Source organism: Sphaerodactylus townsendi, linkage group LG10 (genome assembly GCF_021028975.2).
Source record: "Sphaerodactylus townsendi isolate TG3544 linkage group LG10, MPM_Stown_v2.3, whole genome shotgun sequence".
NCBI classification, from domain to species: domain Eukaryota; kingdom Metazoa; phylum Chordata; class Lepidosauria; order Squamata; family Sphaerodactylidae; genus Sphaerodactylus; species Sphaerodactylus townsendi.
The window spans coordinates 49,212,291-49,234,241 of NC_059434.1; the positions used below are offsets into that span (position 1 = coordinate 49,212,291).

Consider the following 21,951-nt stretch of genomic DNA (forward strand, 5'->3'; position numbering starts at 1 on the left):
GAACACTGAGTTCAAAAACCAATTTTTGGTTTTAGTAGTAAGGACTTAGTAAAATGGCTGGAAATGCTGCTGTTGGTTGTTGATGATGCTGGAGGAATAGCTACTCTATTTGAGGTGTAAGACAGATACAAACCTAGTATCTATTTATTTGCCACGTAAGCCCCCATGGCTGTGTGAGAGACTATGGCTTTCAAAGGCAATTTTGGCTGTCTTCAGCAAAGCTCTTCCAAGTAAGTCTACCCAGAATTCTAGTCGAGTTTGTTCAGTGGGGCTTAATCTCAAGGAAGCATTGTTAGACCTGCCTGATCCTGACATGAATTCTAGTATTCCGCAAACTTATACAACAAAAAGTAGTTTAGATGCTAAGAGTTGTGAATAAAATTATAATCAAAATATGTTAGACTTTGTTTTTCATTTGTTTTCTAATGCAACACAAAAATATAACATTTGTAAAGTTAATGGAAAACAATAATTTATGTGTAAAATAAGTATAAACGATAATTATGTGTAAAATAGGTACAGGAAATCGATCCCATCCATTAATTACTCCTTTTATTTCTTTACATGCCTTATCTAGAACATTTCTACAACCACCCTTCTTCCAACACAGTTGGGACTCAAAGCAGGTAACAATATAAAAGCAAGAAATTAGACTAAATCTATATGACATTTAAAAACAAAATTAATCTCATAACAGTATATATTGCCAGACATATAACCCTAGACCCATTTATCAATATCTTTAACTGCAAAAATATTCAACCCTCCCCCGCCTGAACAATACTCAATGCCACAAGCATCCCCTTGAACCACTCAGGTTTACAGTCTCACTAGATGATTAATAAGGCAGAGGCTGTCTTCATCAACTCTGGGAGGCAATTCCAAAGAAGAGGGGCTACTGAAAAATGCTAAGCCTGGATGGTAGCTGAGCAGACACTCATAAGAGTAAGGAATAAGGAATAAGGAGATTCTATTGCGAAGAGGATAGTTATTGCATAAGTACTTACAGAATAAGATAGTCCTTCAAGGATTTGGGTCATGAAGGGCTTTAAAGGTAAGAGCTAAGACCCAGAAATCAGCCAAGACCCAGAAATCAGCCAATGGAGAGACCTCAGAGTAGGTTTAATAGGATGGACCCCATTGGGAAAAAACATGCATATGAAGAAGCTGACCTTCTGAGCAGATAATATATATGGGATCCAAGTCAATATGTCTCTGCTGATGTTTCAAATAGCAAATGGGATTCAGAATTTTGCACCAGCAGACATTTCCAAGTTATCTCTGCGGGCATGTCTATGTAGAACACATTTCAATAATTGATTCCTAAGGCTACTGCAGCATGAGTCAGCACGGCCACATCTGGTGCCAGCAAAATAGGAGGCAGGCTTCTGCTATACATTCAGGAAATAAAAGCATTTTTCACCTGTTCCTCCAGTAGGAGGCCCTAATCAAACAAGACTCATGAGCTCTTGTGGGGCAAATTTACTGGCCAGCATCACCTCCAGCTAACTGGGGTTCAGTGTCACCTTGTTGATACTTGGCCATATAAATGAGCTGCTGGACTAAAGTAGACATGGGAGCAACTGGAAGCTTATTAGCTGAGTCTTACCAGAATATTGTTGACAACCACTTCCAAAACTGGACAATATCATTAAAGGGAAAAATTGGATTCACATTATTTTATTCATATTCAAATTTAAGCAGATTTAATGAATTAACTAATTAAGATGTTAACCAATTAGTTAACTAATTAACTAATTGACTGCAATATCTTTAGTTAGTGATAGCCTATGAAATATATACAATATTAACATAAATCTGTCTGGTTATTGCAATTCTGTAGATTCTTTGAAGCGAATATATGCAATTGTATGGGATACAGAACTTACCATAATCTTTTCCTTTTATTATCTGTAAGATCCTAGCTGAGGAACGATTCTTTCCATTGGAGTCTGAACAAAGTATTGTTAAATTAACATTTACATCATTTGGGTGACGATCAACAGCACACCTGTAAACAGAACACAACAGTATGTTAGAATATTTAAAACAGCTAAACTTTTGTTATTGATTACATTTATTTCTGTAACAACTGTGAAACAAGGCTTTTTTGTCCAAAATAACTGATATAGACGTGCATGACAACATGCATTTGTTTATGATGGGGTCCAACAACAGGGCAGAACTGTAGGAAACTGGGCATATCAGTTGAGAAAAAGTGACAGCATAGGTAATTTAATTAATTTAATAATGTAAGAACTTCTGGAGCAGACCAGTGGTCCATCTAGTTCAGCATACTGTCTCACACAGGCTGATTTTGCACGTCGAAATTGCTCCGTGGTCTATCTGGGGTACGTACCTGCTGAAGGGCTTCTCACCCTGCTTGCAGCTCCCCACTGCTGCCCCGCTCTTTCCTTTGCTTGAGTCAGGGCCAGTGAGGGGAAGCCCTGAATGGTTCCCCACAAGCCTGGGGCTTTCCCATGAGCATCGCTTAAGAACCACGAGCTCTTCCGCAGTCTCTTTCACCCATGTGTGGGCAGCCTCCATTTCCTGAGTTCAGATTGGCTGAATCTTGCCTTGTTCCCCCCACTCACTTTCACTATTTTAGTTTTAAATGACTCTGAACACAAAGCAGGCGCTGAGAATTGGCGCCCTCATCGCCCCCCCCCGTCTAAAATCCTTGCGTTTGTGACGGGATTGCTGTCCTCCACCTCCCTCCGTCTAAAATATAAATCTACAATCTTTGTGTGTACGAGAGAATCGCCGCCCTCCCATTCGTGGTACCTGCACACGCCGCTTTTCTGCCCAAGGTTTCTCACTCCTTTCTAAAAACCAAGGCTTTTCCCTCCAATTTTTTTCACTGCAAGAGGGGGGAGGGCGCTGATTCTCAGCTCCTGTCCATTGGTGGGGTGGGCCAGAGTGGTGAGGTGGGAAAACTGGCCCCAGTTCTGCTATGGAGGAGTTTTGCACGGCGGCAGAAGCATCTGGAGCAACAAAGGGGCATTTCAAAAGAACCTCAACATTTGCGGGTCAGGAAATTCGTGGAGCCATGCCATGGGGTGGCTCTAGGGCAGAAATGTGGCAGCCACGCTGCAGCACCAGGGCAGTGCAAAACTCCTGATTGCATCGAGGAATTCCCCATGCCAACAGAGGAGCAATTTTGGCGTGCAAAATCTGCCATAGTTGCCAATCAATTCCTCTGGAGGTCCAACAACAGGGCAGAACTTATTCAAATATATTCAAAGCCCAATCAAATACAGTCTGTTTAAAATGCAGCAAATTATATTGTCACAGAACTGGGACATTCAGCAGAAGACTTTGTTTTTGAGAGCCAAGAGAATACCAGCTGCACTCTCTGTAGTAAGAGTATGTCAGATGCGGGTATGGTAGGTATATTTAATTTATATAGTGCCCTCCCTCGAAAGGCTCAGGGGCAGTGCACAACAATATATGAGCCCTTTGGGGGAGAGCGGTATAGAAACATAGTAAATAACAACAACAACAACAACAACAACAATAACAATAACAACAACCACATCAATAAACATAACATCTTAGTACAACCATCAATAAACGCATCACTAACATAGCGTCAATAAACATAACATCATAAATCATAACATAGATTGCTTTTGCGGTATGGAGTAAGATGTGATGCAATGCTGCCATTTCTTCCCGGTCCCTGTTAAATGTTACTGATGTAGGCAGAGAAAACTATGATAAATACTTTTAGTATTCTGACAAAATTATTTAGTTAATCTTCAATGTCTCCTTTTATAAACAGGGAAAATTGAATACTCTTGCATTTGTAATCTGAGTGGAGAAGGGGCTTGGGAAAGGAAAGCAGTGCAGAGCAAAGACGCAGTGGAAGGGCAGTTCTCTGCACATGCTCTCTTGTGCTCTTCTGCTTTACAAGCTCATTTTCTTTCATAAACATGGCACAGTGCTAAAGCTCTGCCATAAGCACTTGAGTGTAATTAGTAGTCTCCTCTTCATCTGTAGGTGTTCATTTTGAAGGTCTACATAGAGATCACATGGGCGCAACTACATAGTCTACATGGATAGAACTCTGTTCGCACCACGAGAGAAAATGTGGAGCTCAGAGACAGGACACCTAGCATTCGCCTTTTCCCCAACCCTTGAAGTCACTGAATGTCTGAAAATACTTGGTTCAATACAATTGAAGAGTTGTAGTGAGAATAAAATGAAAGGCCAGGTATACCACCCTGAGTTTCATGGAGGAACACTGAGATAAAATATACTAAAATAAGGGCTTCAGTTCCTGCTAGATATTTAAATGTGTAAAGACCCTGTCTAGTCTGTTGATGCTGAAAAGGGAAAGCAATCTCCTTACCTGCCTGGATTGTGGAGTCCATGAGCGAAAATTTCAGGAGGCTGATTGGTGCTGTTAAAGTGTGGATTGCTTTGCGGTACGGAGTAAGGCACATGGCAGAAATCAGTGTCTACATTTAGACGTAACACAGAACCTGTAAAATCACTGAGAAAGTTGGAGAATAAAACACTGATTAAAAAAAACAATTGTTATTTGCCAATGTTCATGTCTATAACACCAAAGAACTGTAGAGAATCACTAGGTAAAAGGGAAAGTGTAGTTCATCTCTTCCTTTTATTCCAAATAAAGGAGTGCTGAATTAATTAGATGAATAGGGAGGTGGCACTTTGGGACTCAGATTGCTGCGATTTTGATAAGTTTAAGGATCAAGCCAGATGTAAGGGTCAGTGGATGAGAGGGTGTTTAACTCTTTTATCCCAAGCCTTTTTCACAATTTAAAGTGTCCAACCAAAGCTACAAGTCCTGCCGCACACAGGAAAACACAAACACTAGTGCATGAGAATATACAGTGAATTGAGGCTTTGCATGGGGCATTTCAAAATTGTGAAAGAGACATGGGAGGAAGTGGTTGAATACTCATTCACTGTGCAGCCCTTCCCAAATCTTCATAGTCTTAAACTGCTAATCCTCTTTAAAAAGTCGCAAGGTCCTATACTTGAACCTTTGGCCTCTTGCCTGTTTTGGTCCAAAGACAATTCCTCAGGGGTAGATGTGTTAGTTTGTTGTAGCAAAACAAAACAGATGTCCAGCAATACCTTAAAGATTAACGACATTTTTTTTTCTGCCCTAGGGTTGTTAACTCAGGCTTGGGAAATTCCTGGAGATTTTTTTCCAGGGAGGGGGGGGGGGGGGATGTTAGAATCTGGAGCTGGTGGGATTTGGGGAGGGGCCTCAGTGGGTATAATGCCATCTAATCCACCCTTCAAATCAAACATTTTTTCCTGGGGAACTCATCTCTGTAGTCTGGAGTTCAGTTGTAATTTTGGGAACTCTCCCAAAGCCAACTTCAGCACCCCCCCTACTTTGCCCCCACTACTCCCTTTCCCCCTCCCCTTCCATAATTTTCCTAATAAATAGGTGGAAAATTATTTTATCTAAGGAAATGAGCTTTGACTCACAAAAGTTCATGGTGGAATAAATATTACTAGCCTTTAAGGTGCTACTGGACTTCTGTTTTATTATGGTCCTTAACTGATGGAATGAGATATCTACATGCACTTTTAATTATAGAACACATTTACTTGAATGACTTATTAAGATCTGAAAGCAAACTTTTTTTGCTGAAGTGTAGCTTCTAAGTAACTGTAACAGGAAGTGACCAATATAACAGTTGTACTAAGAAAATGCATTTAAAAGAAATTATTTCAGACTAAGGCGGATTCCACGTGGACCAAAAACAGCAGATTGAAAATGGTGTGAAAACGGTGTAAAACCGTTTTACACCATTTTAAACCGTGTTACACCATTTTTGCACCATTTTCACACTGCTGTTTTTGGTCCATGCAGAATCTGCCTAACAGTACATAGTCCAAATCTTTTTTTCCCTATGGGCATGACACAATTGAGGTTTAAAGCAGCCCAGGAAACCTACCCCTCCCAGAAAGATGGGAGTGTTGACCTCCTTTCCCGACCACCATAGGCCCAATTCATTTGGACTCCCCCCTGCCCAATTTGGGTCAATTAATACATCTGAATTTCCTGTCACAGAAGTCTAGAATCACAGGTAGATTGGCTCTAACTCATTTTGTGAGATCAGCAGGATGTGAATGGGATAAATATACTGAATAGGGTTTGGTTTGTGATATAAATTAGCATATTGATTTGTCATTGGCTAAATGAATGCTAAGATTTCAATTATTTTCTGAGGAAAAAAAGGAGAATAGAGAACGCTGATAATTTTTGTACCTTAAACCATCCATCTCCTCCATATCATCAATAGTGATCATTCCATCACCAAGGAATATGTATAAAAATCCATCAGGGCCAAACAACAGTTGTCCTCCAAGGTGTTTTCTATGTAACTCTGCTACTTCTAGAAAAACTCTTGCTGTTCTCATATCAACCTGGTGTGGATTTTTTCTGCAACATGTATACACATAAAAACAAACAGAATGAATCACAGTAACACATTTCTGTTCAAATGATGTGTAACCCATTTTATCTTTGTCTCTCAATGAAAGGAATGGAAGGTTCTTGAGAAGCTGTTGCTCCAAAAAGTACTTGGTTAAGTACAGGGCCATAGCCATGGTGGGGCAAAAGGGAGTGGTGCCCCATCAACAATTTGTCATGCCCTTCTAATCAGCACTAGGAGTTGGTGTGTGGTGTGGAATCTGTCACCAGTCTTTCAACTGTAAATTCTCTATGTAAAGGAGAAAACCAAAAGAGTTGAGGCAAAAAGATGTGAATCCTGTCATCAGTCTTTCCAAGTATGAATTCTCTATGCAATTGGCTAAAACAGAATGAATAGTTAGCAAGGCTGAAGAGTCTTGATTTTAAAAGCCTGCAAACCATGGAGTAAAATTATGTTGGAGTAAAAAGAGAGATTAAGTAACGAAGGCGTAAAAATCATGTTGTACAAAGCTGTACAACATGATTTGAACAAATCATGATCTGAACAAAGCAAAGGAAAAAAACACCTCTTATTGCTGGGGAAATTATTTTTGAAAGGCAGGGGACATATAATAAGGCATTCAGGCCTAGAGGTGAGTACAAATCTTTTACTAATTAATGGGACCCCACAGGAATTTTATTCACAGGGGAGGGTTGGGGTTTATGAATATTGGGAGTCTCATATGGTGTCAGTTTAAAAACTTAATCCTGTAAGAAAATGGACAGGTTCCTATTACCCAACAATAGCTAAGTTTCAAGCATAGAACTGCAGCAGAGGCCAAGAGTTTTTAGAGAACTAAATTCATTTGTTCTCCAGACTTGTTTACCCCAAAATAAAATAAGAACTCTGACTAGCTTGGTACAGATGGTATGACAGGCATTCTTGGTTTGAAAACTCTGTTTTGAGTGACAGAGCTTTATGTTTCCTTTGCACAAAATTTATGCAGAAAAGAAGGTTGTATTTGCAGTTTTAGGTGTCAATAACTGGAAGCAAGGCTTCCACACTTCTTTAGTTCTGCAAACTATGTCAAATAGTTCTTTGAGAGAACATTTTTATAACGCTATTGCTAATAGAGAACAGGACTGCAGTCTATGCCACAGTGTATGCTATCCCAACATGATCTTACACCATTGTTTTCATTTTTGTGATTCCAATTTCTTCATTGCTTAACATAGCATGTCTGATACTCCCCCCCCCCCGCACTTTTTAAATTTTTGTAACCCTGGTCCAGTTGCACTGCATTAGAGAACTCTCATGCTATTTGATTACATTGCTTTGTACCGTGCAATCCACCTTGAGTCTCAAGAAGAAAATGGGTCCATAAATATAGTAAATAGTGATGGATGCCCCCCATATACTCATTTGCCCCGCTGATATTTTTTTTTTACCATGAGCCTGGTTAATTATGGCAATGTAGGCTATGCTAGCTGCCATTCATTTGAGTTGGAAGATGATATTTCCTCAAAGCACAATAACAGACCAAAAAAGACTTAATGTGAGTTTTATATTGTTTCCTTGCCTTCCTTGTGGTACTAGATATCTCGTGACAAGGGTTTGTGGTGCTTTATTGCATTCTGAATGCACCTCTGATTTTCCCCTTGATATTACCACAAATGTACAGTGATGACATAAACCAGCACAAAGAGTTAGAGGGAAAACATCACTGAACCAAGAATGGTCTTGTGGCATCCCCTGTTGGCGAGGATCCCTGGCTAGCCTCTATTGAGGTGGACGTCTCCAGGAATTGAAACACGTGGGGTGGAGCTGCTGTTGAGAGCCACAGGATGCTTGGCACCATTTCTGTAAGGTGTGTGTGTTCCGTGTTGTGACCGAAAGCCATGGGGCATTCAGCACCAGCTCTCATGCAAGGCTCCATGCAAGGCATGGGAGCTTCCAGGCTACCTCCAAGACCCATGGGATGCTCAACACCAGCTCTGTGAGCCATTGTGGATCCTGGGTAGTCTCTGGGAGCTGAGGAGGCATCCCAGGTGGCAGGTCTAGCTGCCACCTCAGGACAAGTCTCATTAAAGAGTTGAGGCTGCCTGGAACAACTGTAACAGGCCGAAGTAGCCTGAGAGATATCAATAATCAGGCACTTGCAGTATGGTTGCAAGTTCAGTTTGGGACCAAAACTCTGTATTTCTCCAGCAAAGGCAGTGGGAAAAGCATATGACCTGATACAAACTTCAGTAACTACCATAACATGGTATTTTATAGAGCAACAGAATATTGGCCAACCATCCCTCTGAATGTGTCCTAGTTTGTCTGCTAAGCAGAAACCATTATAATTCCAAAAATGGCAAAATGTCTCTTCCAAGAGCCAAAACTTTGTACCACACATGTATGATTGTGCATCATTTAGAAAAATATGCACTATTAACAATAATTTGATGAGCATTAAAAAAATTGGTAAGAAGGCCACAAAATCATATACTTTATCATTGGTGCTTCAAGCATTCTCTAAATCAGAAGGACCCTTGTTTAAAAGCAAAACATGGAAAAGAAGAAAGGCAAGGTTTGTGGTTTGGGACACCCAACAAATATAGCACTAGATAATGAAAATCATTTAGAAATGATACATAAAGATCATACCTGGACACTGTGTATTCTACAACTCTAAGAATATGGTCATGAGGCCCAATAGCCCATCGCTCTTGGTTGGTGGTATAAGACACATACAGCTTTCCATTTTTTTTGTAATTGGGATGGAATGCTAGGCTTAACAGCCCCCTTTCATCTCCACCCTGCAGTCAAATGAAAAACACAAAGAATTGTGAAGTTAATTATGTTCTTTATTGTGTTTAAGAGGGAACCCCCAAAAGTTTTTTTCTTTCTTTTGGGTAATCTTTACCCGGCTCCTTTCTTCCTTCCTTTCTTCCTTTTCTGACTACATCACAAAAAAGGATTATAAAACATTTCATTTGGATTGGGGAAGGGGGAGTCCTTCAGAGCTGGAATACGACAATTGTTTTGTGAAGCTATCGGTACACAAGCCTCCTTCCTTGGCTTTTATGGAGTGATTTGTGAGTGTAATCTTTGGGAAGCTAGGAAGACAAGTTTAAGTGCTGCGAAGAATTCTTTGCTGGATTACTAGGTTGCTTGTGCGGAGAAGGCAAATAAAAAGGTCTATATTCAGCAGTCACTTCAAACCCAAGTATCCAAGTCCTAAAACACTGCCAGCTCCCACTGTCTTGGCAATAATGTTTAGAAAACAGTTAAATTGCTTGTATAATATGTAAGCCTTTGTTTTACCCTGGAGGCAGCTACATCACTTGTCACAACGATGGTGGTCTGTTCATCATTGCTAGTATACTGTAGAAGGTAATAAGCTTCCTCAAATCTCGCTGCCTGAAAGCATCATTTGTTTGCATGGGGGCCCACAGTGCAAAGCTTCTTCTTATTTTTTTTTTGTAAAAAAACCCCAAATCAAAAATAACTGAACATCTTTCTTTCATTATTTATGTTCACCACACAGATTAGTACAGTTATGTGTTTAGCATCAGTTTCATGTACTGTGACAATACAAATGCTAGCAACAGAATGCAGAAAAGACCACAAAAGAGGTGAAAGATCTAACATGCAAAAAGCATCCCCCAAATGGAATGGCAGCAATGTATTCTTCAACAGAGAGAGGCTCCTGATTATATATCGTTATGCAATCTGTAAATAAATACAAAATAATGGGAAAAATTGAGATCAGAAAATGATCAGAAACTGCAGTGCAACAAACTATTGTGTATATGTGTTTTTGGCACTGGGAAACTTTGCAATGTTTTAGTGAAAAGCTAAGGCCTGGAACAAATTATTTTCACAATGGTACACTTCATTTCACATGTTTACTCTGCCCGCAATCCATCACAGAAATCCCACTCCCAAATCTGTTTATTCAAGTTCGTATTAGTGATTTTAATGAAGTGAACTTTCCAGTTAAGGCATACAGAACTGTAACCGCTGATAGATTAAAAAAAAATACTTAACCCTGGACTGGATTGTAGCCTTGCAAAACACCATTATGCCTCTGATTTATTTGATTAGTTGCTGGACAACTCCCCCCCCCAACAGCTGGCCATTTCTTCTGCCCCCAATAAGCAGGTGCATTTATTCTTAGTTTAGATATACTAATACATTTAACAGCTTATTATAAAAAAATAAAAAAGCTGAACCATTCTGAACATATATGAAATGAAGTATGTGGAATCCTGCCAGAGTTGCTCAACTCTTCTTAATTTCAATATGAACAAAAAATCTTATTAGGTTGAATCCTACTGCTGGTCCACTGTAGCCATTCCCAGTCCATATGGCTTCCTTCTCCCATCGCCTTTACAGGATCATGGAAGGCAGATGTAGAAGGAGAAGATGAGGAAAAATACACCTGCCAGTTGAATAGTGGTAGATTACGACCCATTATGCTTAACTCTGTATGTTAACTCTATACGTTTCACTCCTAAACAAAGTAAAACCCTTTTAAATTCGCTGACTTCAACAAACTTAGAAGAGTTTGACAACAATAGGAGTTTGACAACAATAGGATTGCACTATAATTCAGCAATAGGAATCAGTGCTTCTTAGAAGTGCTAAGTTTTAGCTGAATTGTGGCCAACAGGCTGTGGTTGTGCAATGCAGGTTACATTGTACAGGAAAGAGTGTGGCTGAGTGGCAGTCAGTGGTGTAGTGCCAATGGGGCAGGGGGGCACGACGCCCTGGGCGGAGTCACGGCAGAGCCGTGGCCTGGCCATGGAGGGGCATTGTGGGGGTGTTGCGGGGTGGGCAGCGCTGTGCAGGGTGTGCGCATGCCCCGGGCGCAGTTTCCCCTCGCTCCGCCCCTGGTTGCAGTGCACATGTATTGCATACTGAAATAGATACAACCCACAGCATCCCAAATTAAGTGTTCTCATACAGCAGATGTTGGAAAATAGTTTGCACTGTACAAGGCCATTGTCAGAGTAGACTCAATATAAGGAAGCTTCATATGTTGCTAAACAAATTTTACAGAATATAGAATCTACTATATTTTGAAATAACATTGGCAACAGATATCAAATGTAAGGATTAGCATCTTTGGAGTATGCAATCACTTCCATGAATACACCAGTGGTTTCCCTGTTATTGAGGCCTCAACCCCATGATTTTTCACTTCATATTCTACATTAGAGGCCATAATCAAATACTACTCCCAATGTTTTGGGTGTCGTTTGTCTGACAGTAGGGAGGGCTGCTCTCAAAAAGAGCCTCTTAGAAGGTCCTGTACATTCTATGTATGGCCTTTTGCATCTCAACCACAGTTTATTACATTGTACTTTCAAATACAAAGATAACAGTTATAGTTAGAAATAGAACAACGAAAAAGGAAGAACAAGAGATCTGCTCCACAAGATGCAAGAAATCAAAGGAAAATTTAAAGTGCAGTTCAGCTTGCTGAAAGGCCAACATGGAAATATATTAACTGAGCAGGACAAAATAAAGAAAACATAGGCTCAATACAGTGAAGAACTATACAGAACAGATCAAAGGATGACAGATTCTTTCCAAGAGGAAGCTTTTGAAGAAGAACCTGCTGTTTTAGAATGTGAAGTGAAAGCTGCACTGGGAGGAATGGAGGAAAAAATCATCAGGAACATATGGGATATCTATGGAGCTATTCCACAGAAAGAAAGTCCATCAAAATCTTGACAAGAATATGCAAACAAATAAGGAAAATAAAACAATGGCCCACAGACCAGAAACAATCAATTTATATTCCAGTTCCCAAAAAAGGAGACATCAAAGACTGCAGCAACTATCGGACCATTATATTAATTTCTCATGTCAGTAAAGTGATGCTCAAAATCTTACAACAAAGACTACTACTATATATGAAATGAGAAATGCCTGATGTGCAAGCTGGATTCAGAGATCATATTGCCAATTTATGTTGGTTACTGGAGCATATGAGAGAATACTAGAAGAAAATCACCTTATGTTTCATATGTTGTAGCAAAGCTTTTGACTGTGTGGATCATGAAAAGCTACAGCTGTTTTTGATGAAAACAGGTGTGCCGCAGCATTGATTGTTTTGATATGCAACTTGCACAAGAAATTACTGTTAGTACAGAATATGGAAAACAGAGAATAATTTCCAATTGGCAAAGATGTTAGACAAGGATTATTTTATCTCCTTATGTCTGTGTGCAGAATATATCATGGAATGCTTGATGGATTAGATTTAGATGAAGGTGGAGTGAAAACTGAGGGGACAATTGTTAATAATTTGAGATATGCTGATGATACTACATTATTGACAGAAAATAACAAAGTTTTGAAACAACTACTGGAGAAAGTTAAAGCAGAAAATGCCAAAGAAGGACTACAGCTAAACATCAAGAAGACAAAAGTAAATGGCTACTAGGGAATTACTCAACTTTAAGGTGGATAATGAGGAAATTGAAATTGTTCAAGACTTTCTAGTCCTTGGCTACATCATCAACCAAAAGGGGGATTGCAACCAGGAAATCAGAAGGTAAGGGCAGCCATGAAGGAACTAGAAATGTTTCTTAAGTGTAAGGTGTGTAATTGGTGACCAAGATCAAGTTAATTCATGATATAGTACTCCTTGTGACTATGTACGCGTGTGAAAATTAGACAGTGAAGAAAATTGACAAGAAGAAAGTAGATTCCTTTGAAATGTGCTGTTGGAGAAAAGTGTTATAGATACCATGAACTATCAAAAAGACCAATCAGTGGGTTCTAAATCAAATTAAAACTTATCTGTCCCTTGAAGCTAAAATGACTGAACTGAGGCTATTTTTTACTCTGATCACATTGTGAGAAGATAGGGGTAACTGGAAAAGACAAGAATGTTAGGAAAAGTTGAAGGGAGGAGAAAAAGAAGAAGAAATGGATTGACTCTATTGGCTCTCAGACTGCAAGACCTGGGCAAGTTGTTAATGATCAGGCATTTTGGAGGACACAAAGTTTCAAATTGCTCATATCTTAAATCCATTTTAAATCTTTCTCTTAACTGAATGTATAAAAACCATTTACATTCTCTTCCTTATATCTGTATTTTTTAACTATTTTTCATTTTAATTTCATTTGTGGACATATCTAATATCACCTTATATGTAAAAAATGATTTATATTCAAAGTCTCGCGTGGAGAAATCCATACTGGAATTTTCCTAAATAATTTATTTTTATATCTTCAAAAGTGATCAGAAAATGTATTATTAATTTTTCCATATTAATTTTTGCTAAACTTAAAGGAGAGAGAGTCCACCTATATACCATGTTCAATAGATTTTCCCTACACAAAAGGCTTATGGTAAAATTGCACAAATATGAATTTCCATTTCTGGTCACCTAAGGTATTCCCAACATTTTTATACCAGTTTATTTGAAAATTATCATCAAATTTAAGAAATACATCTAATAGTAGCAAGTAGATCTCAGATACTGAAAAATTGTAATCTAATATCAGAAGTTTCTTGAAATGTGATAAGGGCCTTAAAGCAAGTTTGCCTTCTTTTCTGAATTGAATTCTCAAATAACTTCTGATTTGCTAATATTCTGTTAAAGAAACTTTGAGGTCTTCATTATTTACAATAGTATCATGAAAACAATTTGCTTATCATTACTCCAAAATTGATAGGTACTTAATCCATTAAAATTTAACTTTCTCAAGGGTATAAATTCATCATTTGTTGTATCATTCAGAGCAGCAGTAACAGGAGCTAAAGGCAAGTTATCTGGGGATTACTTGGATTTCACTTTATCACAAACCTCTAGAGTGCATTTATGAAAGTGTTATTATTTTAATAATATTTTCTTATGATAATATATTTTTTAAATAAACATATTTAAAATATTTTTATTAAAAAATAAAAATTACAAATATATTTTTTAAAATAAAAATATTTTCTTAAACTACAAAAAAGTTGACACTCGCATTTTAATGTGCTCAGTTTAATTTTCCAACAGTAAAACTGAACAAATCAAACCTGTTTAGAATACAAACTGAATTTACTTTCACACAACAAAAATGTACGATCTGTATGAATTCATGAAATCTGGGCCACGTTGGTGCTTGGAAAAGCTGCCCCACCCCTAGAGATTCCAGTGCCAGCAAGTCCCTCAGTATGGTGGTCTACTCACGGGTGACAGGTGGCTAGCCCAGCAGGTGTACCTCTCCTCTACAGAGCGTCAGTGGGCTGCTGTACTCTGCCTGCAAACTTTTCCAGGCAGGGCAGCCCAACTTTGTGCACAGCCTAGCAGCAAGGAGGAGTCCAGGTGTATGGTGCCCTACCCAGTACAGCTGCTCCTCTAGCCATGGCCACCACCAGGTGACTCAGGGTGGGGAATAAGGCAGCTTCCAGGCCTGGCCCTGAGTTCAGTGAGGCAGGCTCAAGAGTTTCTTCTGTTCCCACACCTGCTGCCTTTGGAAGACCCTGCAGTCAGTCTGCATAGAGAAGCAGCTCTGTAGCCTTGGAGAGGAGACCCCTACCAGCATGTGGTAGGGCAGGTGGTGGTACTTGGTGGGAAGTGTGAGAGGGTGCAGTGGTGGAGTGGATCCATCAGTGGAGCACACCCGCTTGGTTCTGGTGCTGCTGGCCAGGTGATGACTGTGCTTGACTTCATCCCAGCAACGTCTGGGAGAGGGGGGTGGCTGGCTTGGAAGTGTCTTGCCTTGTGCCAGCTGGTGCTGGCGGTAGAAGTGGCAGGTGAGGAGGTGGCTAGTGGCACAGGAGCCTCCTGGGGGAGGGAGGGCATGGGGGACCAGTTGAATGCACCCCATGTGACCCAGGCGAGTGGCACCTGGGTTGTAAGATCCCTCCCACTCCCCAAGATATGCCCTTGCAAGCAGTAGCAGGAGTTGGGGTGGGGAAGTTGAAGGCAGAAGGTCTCCTGTTATAGCAGGTATCAGTAAAATAATATATTTGGAATATCATATTCCTGTACCTCATTTAATCTGTAAAATACTGTATGCTTTCTTTTGGAACTTTATCTAATGTTTTAATATGTATTTCTGATTTTTCTTAAAAAAACACCTTTGAACTTTAGTATGTCTGCTTCTTCTTGTCAAAGCAAGAGAAGTTTAGAGATTATTTGCTATTGCCTGTGTAATGACCCTGTACTCCCCCATCCAAATACTAATGAGGGACGACCTAGTTAGCGTCTGAGATCTGATGAGATTAGGCATGAAGTGACAGAAAACACAAACTTAAAATGCCTAAAATGCAAAAAATGTTTTTTTTGGTAGTTGTGAAGTGAATATTTTGATAGTATGCCACACTATCAGCTATCCAGGGAAAAGTCATTTTCTTATAATCATACCATGAGCCCTATGCTCATTTAACTGGTGTGCCTATATTCTTCTGTCAACAAGAGCTGTAGGGAATGAAACAGTGGAACAGGATTCAAAATTGTGTTGCAAAAATTGGGAGTGAGATTCATATTAACGGTAGTCCGTGCTTTAATGACAAGCACGGGATATTACGGTAATAAGTTTCACCTGTTTCCTAACCTATATGCTTATTTCAAATATTTACATTCTGCCTCTTCATAGCAATAAAATAAAAATACACTAATGACATTATTCTACAAACAATTCTACTAGCAATTCTACTAGCAAGAAAACACGTAAAATACAAGTAAACCATTAAAGAAAAGCTTCAAACAGCTAAAACAGCTGTTTTACTGTAGTGTGAAGTTCTGGGGTTTAAAATTGCAGCAGCAGCAGCAGATAGAAGCAAATATTGAACAAAGGAAGCAGAAAAATTGATCATCAAGGGAAACAATAAACAATCAAATTCTACAGGGAGACATGGCAAAGCTTCAGGCTACCTCAGTAGCATGCCCTCTTTGAAATTCTGCAGTGAACTACTTCTTTTACTGTAGTGTGAAGTTCTGGGGTTTAAAACAGCAGCAGCAGCAGCAGCAGATAGAAGCAAATATTGAACAAAGGAAGCAGAAAAATTGATCATCAAGGGAAACAATAAACAATCAAATTAACTAAAAGGCAGGTGAAATTTTGAAAAGTCTTGTTCTGGAAAAAAAGGTATTCACTGAAGGAACCAAGTGTTGGGAGGGGAGGATATTCCAGTGCTTGATAGGCAGCCACTGAAAAGGCCCTATTCCTTGTGGTCACTCACCTTACTTCTGAAGCCAGAAGAACATGAAGAAGAACACGCAACATGGAGTACAGTGTATGGGCAGCACTATATGAGAGCAAGTGTTCCTCGAAATACATCCCCTAATAGAGGAATGTATGGCTGCAGTGTTTGCCGTCTTGGCGTTCACAGCAGGGATTTTGTTTTTGGCTCAGATTTATTCAACTCATTCCAAAGAACTTGTTTTTCTACAGGGAGACATGGCAAAGCTTCAGGCTACCTCAGTAGCATGCCCTCTTTGAAATTCTGCAGTGAACTACTTCTTTTACTGTAGTGTGAAGTTCTGGGGTTTAAAATTGCCTCAGCATTATTCCACTTCAATCCTGAATATAGGGTTTTGAAGAAGATGAGTATGGGGATTGAAAATGGTTATTTGCAGGGGTAAAACAGGCATTTTATACATGCTCAGAGGCACACCTTTCTCATAGGGAAGTTGTTGCAAGGTGGGTTGTGACCCATGATTCAAAATAAACATCAGACTGATTGAAACTAGGGCCCCCTCCGTACATGAAGAATAATGCACTTTCAATCCACATTCACAGTTGTCTGCAAGTGAATTTTGCTATTCTGCACAGTAAATGCCAGCTGCAAAGTGTGTTGAAAGTGGATTGAAAGTGCATTATTCTGCATGTGCAGAAGGAGTTTAGGCATTCTTTTTCATATTCTTACCTCACTCCTCTCCTACGTTTGAAGCACTTTTGACCCACCGGAAAAAAAGAGAAGCCAACCCCAAAATAGAATAACTTCTCTTAGGCTTCTTCGAACAGGAAATTTAAAACATTTTGCAACATTTTGAAATGAAGCATTTTGAGTTCTGCATTACACATAAAAATAAAAAATGTCCAGCTAAAACCGTTCTTTCCTTTAAAAAAAATGCCATTGTATCTTTGAAGCTCTGGAGACTCGATATCCGAAGCCTTGCCGATTCTTATGCTGTGTCTACGTAGCTTTGAAGATACCTTACGCAAAATTAAAAACCAGGAAAATGACACATTCAGGTGATTGACAGGCAGTACTGACTTTATTAGTGCACAGCAATGATAGAAATGGTAGGCAACTGTGATGCTAAATAAAGAAATGTCCATAGCACAATTCAGTAAATGGCAGGCACCATGGAGAAGCGACAGAAAATGGTGGGTGGCAAGTGGGAGAGAAATGAAAGTGAGAGCTTCAAAATTGGGCAGGAGCAATAGAATATTCCCTAGTCTCTGCACAGCATGCGGGAAACATTTTGAAAATGTTTGGAGAAAAAAATTGCTAGTTTAGTGTTTCCAAAATAAAACCATTTTTGGCCTGAAACAAAACATTTCCCAAAGGTTTTGGGCTAAAAGTTTTGCAGAATTACTGCAGGAAACGCTTTATATTCCAGTCTGAAGACGTTTTATTTGTGTGATGTGGAAAGGGCCTAAGGCTTTCTGCCCAGTGTTTCTGCTGATATTAAATAGTAGAGAAACAAGCAGTGGCATAGCGCCATCGAGGCAGAGTGGGCGTGATGCCCCAGGCAGTGTCGCAGTGGGAGCATGGCCGGGCCGTGGCAGGGGAGTTCCAGGGGCGCAGGGTGTGTGCGTGTCCGGGTGCAATTCTGCTTTGCTCCACCCCTGAAAACAAACGTGGAAGAAGCATTGGCTGAAAAGGTTATGTAACACAGCAGACAAGAACTCAGTTAGTAAAGGGTTAATTGACTGCTTCAGAGCCAATTTACAGTTTTCTCTCCCCTGTTCTTTCCTTAGCAATTGGCAAAAAAGCTGCTTGTATTTCCCGCCTTATATCTGTGTACAGAAAATATCCAACTTTATTTTGCAGAGAGGAGGCAAGACATATTTCTAAGGGGGCATGGTCCCACATTTCCTGTAGCTACATACTTAATAGTCCACTGAGCTCATATTCTGAAATCAATTTGGCCATATTAATTCAGTTTTATTGTAGTGTACCCATTATAGCCAGTGCAATTGTTCGAGGTAGGTTGCCAATACTGGCATGGGAAATTCCTGATGTTTGGGACAGTGTCTGGAGTGGACAGAGTTTGGGGAGGGAGTTCAGTATAGATCTGATGTAGTAGACTTCAATCTCTGAAGCAGTCATTTCCAGTAGGCTAAAGGAAATTGCTCTCTGCATTCTGGAGACATTGTTGTTCTGGGAAAACTCCAGGCATCACCAGGAGGTTGGCAACCCTAACTCCATGATGCTCCAGAATTAATGGACTGTGGACCACAATTTTGCACCTCCAAATGTGCATGATATCTTGAATAGTTTCACTATTTTAGCCACAGAATTATAATTGTCTATAAGCATGTTGTGTTAATTGCTGCATTTCTTCAAATAAGTGACATATGTCAACATATTCTTCAAACTTTTTCATCATTTAGTATAATTTTTAAAGGCTAACAGTATATTTCAACAAGTCATTACAAATTCCATCAGAGTTAAAAAAAATAAACTTGGGGCATTTTTAAAAGAGAAATCTTACCACAATGTTAAGATATCCTGAAACTGTTAAAAACAATAAACTGTCACATATATAAACACACAGCGTACAAGACTTTGAAATCCATTGTGTGTTAAAACTTTTCTATGGGGAGAGAGAGTTAAAAATGGAGTGTGTGTGGGAGAGATGACATGGCAAGTTTGACAATGCTTATGCAAAATGGACGAGACTACCGCAAACACTGGGATGTTAATTGAAAACAAGCTCATTCTGCTTCACCATCACCACTTTATATGGAAAATTCTGACTATGATTTGCAAGGCACTACAGCAACTGTGTCCATGATGATTCCCCCCATAAGCAAGAGCAGTGATTATTTGGACAAATGTTGAGCACTGTCAAAGACCTATATGGAAAATGAAAGAGGAGCTATAATATATTGAGATGGCTAATGAGTAACTCTGCCACATATTAACCTTCAGTGTTCTGCTTTGGCAGCCACTGCTTGAAGTGCCCATCAAACAGTTTTTTGCAACCACTGTGATTTGTTCGAGACATAGGGCTCAAAATCCTTTTCACTGCTATTTAATCCCCACTTTATACACCCATGTTCAGCCTTGGTCCCTGCATTTTGAGAAGGATGCAAACAACTTAGAGAATGTTCAAAGAAAATCAACAAAGATCATCCACTGCCCCGTTGTCTTTGTGCTTTAGTCACTGCTGTGGTGCAAACGGAAGTATTTTAACAAGGAACGAAGCAGTTAGTCTCAAGTACATAAATTCTGTCTCACTTGACTTAATCCATCCTCCCCGCCCCCCTCTGGGGCAACCCAACATCTTTAGTTCGGCTTTTCGTCTGTTCTCCATTGTACTCCAACCAATGGTAAGGATATGGTGAAAGGTTCTGCCAGGGCCTCTCTAAAATAGCCCCGTGAGTGTGCTATATTATATGAGAGCATGCCCAACATGCTGCCACAATAGCATTAATTACCACTGCTTCTCCAGCACAGGAGGCACAATCAGTTCCCAGTAAATAAGCAAGGGAATTTGCTATCTTGACCCAAAACATCTTACAAGAAAGGATTAGATCCTAATCTGTGAACTCACTCAATTATCCTGGTCTGCCAAACCTCATTAGTCAAACTTTATCAACATGACACAAAAACACTGTTTACAAGAAATCATACACCTTTACTTTTTCCAGGAACTTTCTGATTGTTCATAATTTGCATTTAGGGAGGGCCACTAGGCAGAGCTCTTTCTAGAGGAGACTATACGGCCAATTTCTAAGCCCTTATGTTTGCCACATGATCACCACAAGCACTTTTTTTTTAATAAGACATGCCCTGGGAGATTATTTATTTACTTTGTTTATACCCTGCCTTTCTACTCAATGAGGATCACAAGCACCTTATATCACCTTTTTTCCTTCCCATTTTATTCTCACAACAATGCTATGGGGTTGAGTTCTCTGCATGCAATAGTTCCCAGGCATAGGTGAATCTGATTAGCATCAGGACAGTGACAAGCAGGAAAAAGAGGTTTAAAGCTACACTTCAAGATATTTTCCTGACCTAAAGCAGTCCTGGGGAACAGCTATTTGCCCAACTGGGGAAGGCTACATGTAGCCATCAGTAAATGTAAGTTTCCCCAACAAGCAAGTAACCACTACCCAGAGCCCTTTCAGGTCAGAAAAACAGCATAGAAGGTAAAATGCTTAAAACTCTTCTCTTATAAATGAAGTTCCCAGCAAGGAATACCTCTATTAAAAGTACATGTTGAACATATGTAGACTTTGTAACATGCGAATTAGTCTGTAGTGGTAGAGAGCATGTAATTCCCTATATGATATTTAGTTCCTCAGATCTTCATATAAAAAATGAAGAGTGAGGTTGGGGAAAACTTTTGCCTTGAAGTGGGAGACACTCTGCTCATCAGAGAAAACAGTACTGGTGTACGTGGTTCAAAAGTATAAAAGTAGTTAAAAGGACAATAATAATTCCTTGTTTTTCTAACATTTCCCAGGTACCAAAAGCAAATTAATGGTGATATGGTTTTCCAGTTTCTCTACCCCGGACCAATGCTTGATTTTACATCACAAAGCAATGAAATATAGTACCAGGTCCTATAGGGCCTTTGTAGATTACAAAATGGCTTTTGATATCATCATCCAGGATAGATTATGGGCTAAATTAGAGGTGTCCTCAATAGATTGAAGACTACACATTCTTATTCTGAATCAATGCAGAGTTCATATAACCCCAGGACTTCCAATTACCGTATATACTCGTGTATAAGTTGACCCGCATATAAGTCGAGGCACCTAATTTTACCACAAAAAGCTGGGAAAACTTATTGACTCGCGTATAAGTCGAGGGTGGGAAATGCAGCAGCTGCTGGTAAATTTCAAAAATAAAAATAGATACCAATAAAATTACATCAATTGAGGCATCAGTAGGTTAAATGTTTTTGAATATTTATTTCAAAGAAAAAACAGTAAACTGGCTCTGTAAGTGGAAAAGAGGGTCAACAAGAACAATATGGTATCAACAATAACTTTAAAAGTAGAAAAACCTTAGCTCAATCAGCAACCAAGCTAAAACACAAGAGTTAAAATCCTTCAAAACTGGATTCCTCATCATCATCTGTATGTCCAAATGTAACTCAACTTAGATTTTAAGAGGGATATTATCAGAAATGGAAAATCTACTATTAGCTTCCATTGTAGACAATGGGGGATGGGGCACCCTTTTGGGGATCAATAACTTTGGATCCCCTGACCCAAACTTCACCAAACCTAGCAGGTATCATAAAGCGACTCTCCTGATGAGACCAGCCAGGTTTGGTGAAGTTTGGTTCAGAGGGTCCAAAGTTATGGACCCTCAAAAGGGTAGCCCTGTCTACTAATAGCTCCCATT

At 39.6% G+C, this 21,951-nt stretch overlaps 1 protein-coding gene across 1 annotated transcript in view; it reads right to left on the bottom strand.

Annotated features, from left to right (window-relative positions):
- LOC125440353 (hedgehog interacting protein) overlaps positions 1-21,951 on the bottom strand; it is a 107,251-nt gene that overhangs the window by 16,303 nt on the left and 68,997 nt on the right. Inside the window, exons 5-8 of the mRNA XM_048510132.1 lie at positions 9,057-9,208; positions 6,260-6,433; positions 4,355-4,498; positions 1,890-2,011 (exon numbers count right to left, since the gene is read on the bottom strand). Of these exons, the coding sequence (XP_048366089.1) occupies positions 1,890-2,011; positions 4,355-4,498; positions 6,260-6,433; positions 9,057-9,208 (592 nt within the window). The remainder of the gene's footprint in view (positions 1-1,889; positions 2,012-4,354; positions 4,499-6,259; positions 6,434-9,056; positions 9,209-21,951) is intronic.